This window comes from Lutzomyia longipalpis, chromosome 2 (genome assembly GCF_024334085.1).
Source record: "Lutzomyia longipalpis isolate SR_M1_2022 chromosome 2, ASM2433408v1".
NCBI lineage: Eukaryota > Metazoa > Arthropoda > Insecta > Diptera > Psychodidae > Lutzomyia > Lutzomyia longipalpis.
The window spans coordinates 7,997,058-8,007,796 of NC_074708.1; the positions used below are offsets into that span (position 1 = coordinate 7,997,058).

General features: G+C 38.0%; 1 protein-coding gene across 1 annotated transcript; it reads left to right on the forward strand.

Moving 5' to 3' along the window:
• The first annotated feature begins 952 nt into the window (after window positions 1-952).
• Window positions 953-10,369, forward strand: LOC129789034 (protein RCC2 homolog). Its single transcript, XM_055825647.1, has 4 exons — window positions 953-1,061; window positions 1,651-2,020; window positions 6,212-7,341; window positions 8,581-10,369. Exons 2-3 carry the CDS (start codon window positions 1,685-1,687, stop codon window positions 7,325-7,327), a joined length of 1,452 nt encoding a protein of 483 aa, XP_055681622.1. The 5' UTR covers window positions 953-1,061; window positions 1,651-1,684; the 3' UTR covers window positions 7,328-7,341; window positions 8,581-10,369.
• The last annotated feature ends 370 nt before the right edge of the window (window positions 10,370-10,739 follow it).

Below are 10,739 nucleotides of genomic sequence, written 5' to 3' on the forward strand. Positions count from 1 at the left end.
ATGATAAAAAGTATCCGTGACGCTAAAAATGTATCCGTGACGATCAAAAATGCATCCGTGACGCTAAAAATGTATCCGTGACGATTAAAAATTGTATCCGTGATGATAAAATGTATCCGTGACGGCTAAAAATGTATCCGTGACGATCAAAAAGTATCCGTGACGCTAAAAATGTATCCGTGATTATCAAAAATGTATCCGTGATGATAAAAAGTATCCGTGACGCCTAAAAATGTATCCGTGACATCCAAAAAGGTATCCGTGACGCTAAAAATGTATCCGTGACGGTTAAAAATGTATCCGTGATGATAAAAAGTATCCGTGACGCTAAAAATGTATCCGTGACGATCAAAAATGTATCCGTGACGATCAAAAATGTATCCGTGATGATAAAAATTATCCGTGACGCTAAAAATGTATCCGTGATGATCAAAAATGTATCCGTGACGATCAAAAATGTATCCGTGATGATAAAAAGTATCCGTCACGCTAAAAATGTATCCGTGATGATCAAGTATCCGTGATGATCAAAAATGCATCCATGAGGATAAAAAGTATCCGTGACGCCTAAAAATGTATCCGTGACATCCAAAAATTCATCCGTGACGCTAAAAAATTCATCCATGACGATTAAAAATGTATCTATCTATGTATTTAAGTGTTAATTTCGATTTATTTTAATTGAAAAAGTAAAAAATAATGTTAAAAAAACCTTAAAAATATTTTTTTTTTCGTTATTTTCCATTTTTTCCAGCTTATTTTCTTTTAGATTAGAAAATTGTTTCTTTCCTTAGAGGCCTTAATGAATATTAAAGTATATAAAAGTTGAGATATTTTTTAAGAAAATTAAAAAGGAGCAAAAATCAAGAATTTAATTTTCTACGCCTATTAAACTTTTTTTTTGCTGAATTGGCGCGAAAGTTTTAAACAAAAATTCCCCCGAAAACCCAACCGAATTCCGCCGAAACAGAAAGAAGAAGTAGAAGAAGAAAAAGTAATAAAAAAACAACCGGTTGTGTTTGTCTGGCAGAGAAGCGAAGAAATTTAATTGATAAACAAATGTAAGTATTCCCGAAATACCTTCCTCATGTCCCTGAATGTCCTGCCTACGAAATGTGCTGGGAATTTATCCTTGGGGGCGCTTTCTTGCGCTCCATCCGGTGTGTGGTGGAAAAGGCAAAGCTTGCTACGATGCCTCTTCAAGTGTCTTCTATTGGACGCTCTTCTGGTCCATCCGGATGGCATTTGTTGGGATTCTCCCGGACAGGGTGGTTCATTTGGGGTCATAGGGCGTGCTGGGGGGATGTGAGACGTGGTGGGAATGGCCCAGGGGACGCCACTGGGAGCATAGCGTTTTTTTTGTGTTGTCTGTACTATGGCGAAGATGAAGGTATAGCGAGGTGAATGATTTTTTTGCGCTGCCGAGGGCACCAACACACCTTCACGACGCGCCTGTAAAATACAGGGTGACCCATTTTCCCGGTAGGATTTTGTTTTTGCCGGCAGAACAAATAAAATGCCGGCGAGATAGATGCACCACCCTGTGAACGAAAATTGTTGTATGATGAAGAATTAGCGCAGCCAGCAGATGGTGAAGTCGTCTCTTTGTTAATGCGCCTTTTCCCCTTCTTTCTTTTGTTTGCCGTGCAGACTCTTCTCTCTCCCTCACTCCGCCCGGTGAATCATGTCATCCAAGCGCAAATCTGAGCCCACCAAGCGAACCCTGAAGCGCCCCAAGAAGCGCACTGATGGGGATTTTGAGTCGGACTTCAGTGACAGCAGCGATGGGCACGATGGGGCTAATCAGAATCAACCGGTTGAGGTGCTCATCCCCAGTGAGCAATTTGAGCCAACTGTCAAGCTCCCGCCGGAGCTGCTGAAGACACTGGACAAGGAACCCGGGCGCCTGATGATTGCCGGCTTTGTCACCTGGGACCTCACAGGGCGTCGCGATACGAAGAATAAAGTCACAAAAGTTCGCCCAAATCTCTATGTTTTCCATCGTTTCACCGATGAGAAGGTAAGTCAATTTAAGGGATTTGATCTTGAGGATTCTTTGCTTATGGAATCCCTCCTTGCACACGGAAAAAAAAATAAATAGCCAATGTAGACACAAAAAATATTTCTCCCAGCTATTTGGCGTTAGAATATAATAATGTCCAGGGTAGAAATGAATTATGTCTCTCTCAGGCATTTGAAATTTCTAGCTCAGAAATTTTAGAGAAAAATCAAAACATTCAAAAATTAGGTTATGGGATGGTGTTGTTGACTTTCTCTGAAGAAGTGCAATTTTCCTGTGGACCCATTTACAGTAACATCTCATGATTTGTCGGAAAATCTCACAGTTTTCCCGGTGATTTATGAAAATGACCATGTTTATGTGTGTAATGGGAAAAAAATGACAAAGGGAGTTCATGCACGGGTATATGAAAGATGATCCTCTGTCGCAGAACAATTTTAACCCATTTCATCTTATAGAGGATCAAAAAACATTGAAGAATCGCGAGAGAAACTCCCCAAAATCCACTGGGATCACATCGAAAAGTGCAAATAAAAATTGCCAAAAAATTCAAATATTTCGACGCCATCTGACATTCTGACATTCCTGCATTTGGCACTAAATCTGGCATAAAAATGCATAAAGTCCTTTTTATTTTCATTAAAAAACACATTTTCCTGCATTTGGCACTAAATCTGGCATAAAAATGCATAAAGTCCTTTTTATTTTCATTAAAAAACACATTTTCCTGCATTTGGCACTAAATCTGGCATAAAAATGCATAAAGCCCTTTTTATTTTCATTAAAAACACATTTTCCTGCATTTGGCACTAAATCTGGCATAAAAATGCATAAAGCCCTTTTTATTTTCATTAAAAACACATTTTCCTGCATTTGGCACTAAATCTGGCATAAAAATGCATAAAGTCCTTTTTATTTTCATTAAAAAAACCACATTTTCCTGCATTTGGCACTATATCTGGCATAAAAATGCATGAAGCCCTTTTTATTAGCTGTGATTCTTTCTTCAAAGAAGCACAGCTTCTGTGTACACTCTAAAATGCAAAGTCGTCAGATCGGGCTCAAACTTGGGATGAGCACGAATTAGGGTCCCTACATTTCAAAAAACGTATGCGCCAAAAATTTTTCCGTCCGTCCGGCCGTCCGGCCGTCCGGAGTATAACACTATATTGCGCGAAAACGGTAATAGATAGAGACTTGCGGTCAACGGCAAAGTTCATATATCGGGTGGAAGAAATCCGATTATGAGGTCAAATTTTACCCCCCACCCCCGCGTCCGCCATTTTGGATAACCTCAAAAATTTGTTTTCGCTATATCTCAGCCCCTGTAGGGGAGACCGGGGTAAAAAAAGTCAATTTGCATAAATCCTTATCTGCAGGATTCCCCAAGGGCAAGAAAATTTCCTCGATAGGTCATTCTCATAGGAAATTTCCTGGCCTACAACTTTGTCTCAGACCATTTTTCTCTATCTCCAGGGGAAATATGAGTTTTCGAGCTTTTCCTAAACCCTTCCGCTTCTGACTTTTTTTAGACGCGGCGGGTAAATATAGTCACCAGTTGGCTAAATAAAGTCGGTCGAATTTTCCGACATTTCCAATGATTTTCCACCTGAGAGATTGATAGTAGTTGATAGCTAAACTTCTCACCTTTTGATCCGCGACAAGGAATTTCACTTTTATACGCACTAAAACAGAGAATTTTGCGATTTTCTCAAACACGCCATTTTGCAACAAATGAATAGAAAATATGCCAAAAATTTCGATCTCCCATATGATTTACATGGGATGACTAGATCTACCCCAAGGGGTATGTTTTGATTCAAAAAATTGTAGAGAAAAATCATTAAAAATTAGTGAAAAATACACCTTGGCAATGTTTTCTGTAGTAACCCAGCTAGTGAGAAAAATTATCAGATTGGAAAATTGCTGAAGGAAAACTTCGGAAAACGCGTTTTTCCCAATACGCAAAAGTTTGGGAAATGGGCCAAAAATCTATTTTCATTTTTAACTCCTAAAGTACTGATCGGATAACCTCCAAATTACTGTCAAAAATTATAGGTTGGTAAGGCTTTGCACCCTAATTTTTTCCGATTTTTCCGATTTATATTTTGGGAGAAATTGACATTTGAAAATTCCAAAATGACTATTTTTACCCCGGTCTCCCCTAATAGTTAAAAATCTGAAATTTTGATATGTTGTAGGGGCCATCAAGACCTTTCCAACGATACTTCATTTTTGAAAATCGGCCAAGCCGTTTAGCCAATATGGCTGCCACAATTTTTTATCGAAAATCAGCCATAACTCGAGAACGGCTTGACCGATTTTGATCAACTCGGACTCAAATGAAAGATATTAATGAGCCCTACAACTGCTCGGAACATCGCAAGTTCAAAAAATGACCGCAACTGGCGCTAAAATCGAAAACAAAATTTTCGATGAGTTTTCGATGAATATCTCGAGCACGGCTTTATAGAATTGCTTCATTTTTTGATATATTATAGTTGACTATAATATCTTTCATCATGCCAAAAATGAAGAAAATCTATGTAGCCGTTCCGGAGATATCGCATTTTAAAGTTAACATGTCATATCTTGAGTTGCATAAGTCTACATATATGTATATACACATATAAAAGTAAAGTAAAATATATATAAATGCATAGATATATACATTATATATACATATAAAAATGCAAAGAAAAATATATAAAAACTGCAAAGATAAATAATAAATATAGCATGGATGGAACAGTATAAAGCGAAAGAACGGTAAGTAAAACTTACGGGCTGTCATTCTTTCTTTGTCAGTGAAATGTGAAATTGACGGAAAATTGAGGATGGGCAAATTTTGAGGAAGGCTTTCTCGCGTACCGAATCACAGCCAACGCCCACGATTAAGGCTTCTCACAAAATTTCTAAGCGTTGGCTGTGATTCGGTGCGCGAGAAAGCCTTCCTCAAAATTTGCCCATCCTCAATTTTCCGTCAATTTCACATTTCACTGACAAAGAAAGAATCACAGCCCGTAAGTTTTACTTACCGTTCTTTCGCTTTATACTGTTCCATCCATGCTATATTTAATTTTTATCTTTGCAGTTTTTATATATTTTTCTTTGCATTTTTATATGTATATATAATGTATATATCTATGCATTTATATATATTTTACTTTACTTTTATATTTTCATTAAAAACACATTTTCCTGCATTTTGGCACTAAATCTGGCATAAAAATGCATAAAACCTTTTTTATTTTCATTTCACTTCGGGATACTTCGGCTTCGTGCCCTTCGTCCACTCGGGAACGGAACTTCGGATCCCACTTCGGCTCCTGTCGATGACAGGGTGGGCTCGGTTGGCTAACTCTCGCTCGGCTTCCGCTCGGCTCTCGTTCGGCTTCAGCTCGGCTCTCGTTCGGCTCTGGCACAGAGGCTCAATTTTATTTCTATTTTTATGCTATCCTGTTAGTAGCAGCGCAAATAGCCGATGAAATCGTAGCCGGCTAGGATTTTTGCCAGAAAATGCCAGAAAATCCTAGCCGTCTACAATTTCATCGGCTATTTGCACTGATACTAACAAGATAGCATAAAAATAGAAATAAAATTCAACTAAAATTGAGCCTCTGTGCCAGAGCCGAACGAGAGCCGAGCGGAAGCCGAGCATTAGCCGAGCGAGAGTCAGCCAACCGAGCCCACCCTGTCATCGACAGGAGCCGAAGTGGGATCCGAAGTACCGTCCCCGAGTGGACGAAGGGCACGAAGCCGAAGTATCCCGAAGTGAAATGAAAATAAAAAGGGCTTTATGCATTTTTATGCCAGATTTAGTGCCAAATGCAGGAAAATGTGTTTTTTAGGGAAAAAAACGTCAAATGGCGTCGAAATATTTGAATTTTTTGGCAATTTTTATTTGCACTTTTCGATGTGATCCCAGTGGATTTTGGGGAGTTTCTCTCGCGATTCTTCAATGTTTTTTATCCTCTATAAGATGAAATGGGTTAAAATTGTTCTGCGATAGAGGATCATCTTTCATATACCCGTGCATAAACTCCTTTGTGAGGCAGTTGAAATTCTTTTGTAGCCGAGACTGGAGCTATAACTGGCTCGAGTACAAATTATGCGTGGCAGAGACATATAAGAATTTCTGGCTTGGATATATGTCAATTTCTGTATCGTACAACTTACTTTTCCGTGCAGTATCGCCTGGTGATGAGTGGCTGTGCTGCCGCACACTCAATCCTCATCAATATGGATCGCAAGGCCATGGCATTGGGGCGCAACCAGTTTAATCAGTTGGGACTCCCAGATACGAAGAGCTACGAGAAGCCAACCCTCATCCCGGGGCTGGAGAACGTCAACGTCATCTCAGCTGCCTGCGGACGCAATCACACGCTCTTCCTCACAGACACAGGCACCGTGTATGCGTGCGGTGACAACAAGTCCGGGCAATGTGGGGTCGGCAGCAATGTTCCCATTGTGGCAAAGCCCACCCGGATCAACTATCAGGGTCCACCAATTGTCAAAGTTGGCTGTGGCGCGGACTTCTCCATGATTCTCGACATCAAAGGGAATTTGCACACATTCGGACTTCCGGAATATGGGCAACTCGGCCACAATACGGACGGCAAGTACTTCCAGACAAACACAAAGATGTCCTACCACTTTGAGATGTCCCCCAAGCGGATTGTCTTGTACATTGAAAAGTCCAAAGATGGCCACGTGACGCCCATTGATAATGTCCAAATTGTGGACTTCTCCTGCGGCAATAACCACACCGTGGCGATTGATACGCAAAAGCGCGCCTACAGCTGGGGCTTTGGCGGTCTGGGGCGCCTTGGGCATGCCGAGCAGAAGGATGAGATGGTGCCGCGTCTCATAAAGTTGTTCGACAGTCAGAATCGTGGGGTGCGCAGTGTGTACTGTGGCTCGTCGTATAGCCTCGCGGTGAATGACATTGGGGTGTTGTTCCTCTTTGGGCAGAATAAGCGAACAGGGGAGGCAAATATGTACCCCAAACCCGTGCAGGATCTCGCTGGGTGGAATATAACGAGCATTGGATGCAGCTACACCTCAATTGTCATCTCAGCCGATGACAGCCTCATTGCATGGGGCGCTTCCCCCACTTTTGGGGAATTGGGCTTGGGGGACCTGCAGAAGTCTTCCACAACGCCCAAGGAGGTGACACGTCTCGAGGGCATGAAGATACCGCAAGTCACAATGGGCTACTCCCACACACTCCTTCTTGCCAACACCGATCACGAGCCAACGCGTGAAAAGTACGAGAAGCAGCCTGAATTTGATGTTAGTGACTAAACCACCACCTCCAAGTAAGTTTTTTTTTCTTCTTTTAATTATTTAGTTAAAACTAATGTGGACGCAAATTTGTCTTATTAACACGCAAAAAAAAATGCTCAAATTCCGACTCAAATGACTTATTGAGACTCAAAAAATATCCTATTGGCGCTCTGAACAGACGGAAGTGAATTTTGGTTGATGCCTTCGCGAGGAGCATTTTTTTGACACTTGGGGGAGGATTTTTTGACATTTTGAGGAGGATTTTTTGACACTTGGCGGAGTATTTGCGAAAAGATTTATCTCACTCAAAACTTCAGTTGAGTGCGGTAAATTTTCACCCAGGGAAAATCCTCCACCTAACATAACCTCAATGCACATTTTGTGACAAAAAATCAGAATTATGCAAATTTTCGTCTGAAAAAATGCATTAAAAGCATAAAGGAAGCCCCCCGGGGGCACTGCAATGCAGCTTTCCCATGTATCTCACTTTTTTCACACACAAAAATTGCTTTGAGGTCAGGGGGATGCCCAACCCCGAGAAATCAGTACTTTTCGTGAGGCAGCGGTTTCTTCCGATCAAAAGAAGGGATCAGTTTGCACAATTCCACTTGCAATCGAAAGTACATTTAATTAGCTTTCGATTGATCCCTATCTCATCATCGAAATAACATTATTAATAGAAAAAAAAGTTGAAGTGTTTCTCGGGAATCGGTCGAGATTGAGCGAGATTCGAGAATTCCTCATACATTTTGTTCAACAAAAAGTGACTTTTCTTCACTGAAAATGAGGTTAAACCATCCCCTTGTACTCAAAACTTCAGTTGAGTGCGGTAAATTTTCGCCCGGGGAAAATCCTCCACCTAACATAACCTCAATGCACATTTTGTGACAAAAAAAAATCAAAAGTGCAAATTTTCGCCCACAAAAAATGCATTAAGAGCATAAAGGAAGCCCTCCGGGGGCACTGCAATGCAGTTTTTTCCATGTCTCATTTTTTTTACAAAAAAATTGCTTTGAGGTTATGTTCGCGCGAAAAATCTTCCCCCAAGTGTCAAAAAAATGCTCATCGCGAAGACGTACGTCAAATAAAATTCGTCTTCGTCTGTTCATAGCCATTTAGACGCAACTTTTGCCTAACAGACATCAGAGAAAAGTTTCGTCCGAATAAAGTAATTTTTGAGTCACAATAAGGCATTTGAGTCTGAATTAGAGATTACTTGAGTCCCAATTAGACAGACCTTTAATTTGTTTCTTTTTAAATAAATCTCCCAGCAAGAAAAAAATCTCTGTAGGTTCGTAAGGCGACAACAAAGGCTGACAATGTGAGATAAATATCCCCTCAAGTTTAGATTAAAAAAAAAAACAAACACAGTTTCTTTGCAAAGATCACAAAGCTAATACCCAATTTTCATTAAATGTGCAGGACTATTTTACTTTCAATATGTTTTTGATGTTTTTAAAGAATTTGTTTGTGGAGTTTTTGATACGTTTTCCTGGAGTTTTAAATTAATTTTCATTTAAAAATGTTTTTTTTTTATAAATCAAAGAAGAGAGATTTTGTAGAGGAGAGAGAAACTTTGAGAGTAAAATCATATTAAAAAAAGAAATGTAAGTGAAGAAGAAGAAGACAACGCGTTTGAGCGAAGAGCTTTCTGATTGGATGATAAATTCGATCAAAGAGTTCTCATTGGCTCAGTGGCTTTACGTCAAAATCTATAGTGGAGCTTCGGTGCAATGTTATTGTGAACAAAAGAAAGAGTTTTTCCAGTAAATAAAATAAAATAGATATTTGAATTTGGAGAATTTAACCCTTTTCAGGTCCATGCCATGTTTTCGGGAATAGTGACGTCATTCTATAAATTTTTGTGCAAATCTTTGCGATCTTTTCCCACAGCTGATCCCAATGAAAAATGAAAAGAAATCTTGGCGATTTCTCATTCTTTAATTGATTTTCTCTTGAAGAAAACGCGAGTTCTGATTCTTTTTCAAATGAAAAGGCATTTCCCATAGAGAAATGAATAAACTCCTTTTTGCTTCTCTTTTTTTTTGCTGAAAATTCCTAAAGTCCTGCACATAGAAAAATCAAACCATAAACTGCAATAACTTTCTAGAACAAAAACTTAATAAAAATTTTATATTTAAATCTAAATAAAAAATCCTAAAAAAAATCTCGAAATGTAGGCAGTTCTGTGCAAAATTAGAATTTCTACTACTGACTATAAAAAAATACTACAATTAATTAATTTTTTTTATTTAAATTAAATATTTTATACTCAAAAAAATGAAAGAAAAAGTAGAAAGAAGAAAACTTCTCTTGGTGACGTTTTTTTTAGAAAAAAAAGAAAGATTTTTCTTTGTACTTTGAAAAGAAAATTATAATGAAAAATTTTCTATTTAATATTTAACAAAAATTAAGGAAAAATAATAAAGAAAAATTAAGAGAAGATTAAGTAAAAGGAAATTAATAAAAATGACACATGAAAAGATAATACGAACTTTGGAAAATTTAAGTAGAATATTTAGTGTTTCTTAGGGATTTATAATATTAATGAAAAAAATAAAGAAATTAAATAAGAGACTATCGTAATTTGTAGTCGAGTGAGATGGAAGGAAGATGAAAAAATAAATTGTCTAAAATACTGCCTCATTGAAAATATTTCTCTTTTTCCACACTCATATCCATCACAAGATTTTTTTTTAAAAATATCTTTTATTATTTTTTCAATTCGCCCCCAAGACTAACACGCAATAAAACTTTTTCTCTTTGTTTTTAAATCACCCACAATAATGCAAAAAAAGCAAAAGAAATATTGCGATAAAAAAAAGTTGTTAAATGTAAGAAAGAAAAATATTAAAGAGAGAGAGAATAAAACATTAAACATAATAGATAAAACAAGATAGTGATGAATGCAGTTGATTGCAATTTATGCAAACAGTATTCCAGAGTATAAAGAAATATTTTTTAATTATTTTAGAAAGCTTTTCTCATTTTATGTAAGAATAAAAATAATTTTTAAGGCAAAAATGAAAGAAAAAAAATTAATAAAGGTATACAACAAGACTCTCGTTTTTTTTTCCTTTTATTCTGTGAGAGGAGATTTTCTTCTTATAAACGGGGAAAAAAGTGCAATTTTCTAGGGATTGTCAGCACATTTCATTCCCATGTGGGGGAGGGATGACTTTCCCGCAATACATGTCCGTAATCTCTGTCCCTTTAGCCATCTCTTCTCGGGCTTTGTTGCTCAGTGAACCCGGAACTGAGGCGGAAAATTTAATCTTCAGCACTACATATCTGTTTTTTTTTTCAACCTTCTTCGAAGATTTATCGTGAAAACTGCTTTATGATTTTTCTCCTTTTTTATGCTAAACAACGCTGATAAATTTCCTTCAATGCTGTTCAATAAATTGATGGGAAAATCTGATCGAAAATC

Bases quoted from the DNA above. Each gene is read 5' to 3' on its own strand.
- LOC129789034 (XM_055825647.1), top strand. From the start codon at position 1,685: ATGTCATCCAAGCGCAAATCTGAGCCCACCAAGCGAACCCTGAAGCGC. The intron at 2,021-6,211 runs GTAAGTCAATTT...TTTTCCGTGCAG, and splicing joins ATCGTTTCACCGATGAGAAG to TATCGCCTGGTGATGAGTGG.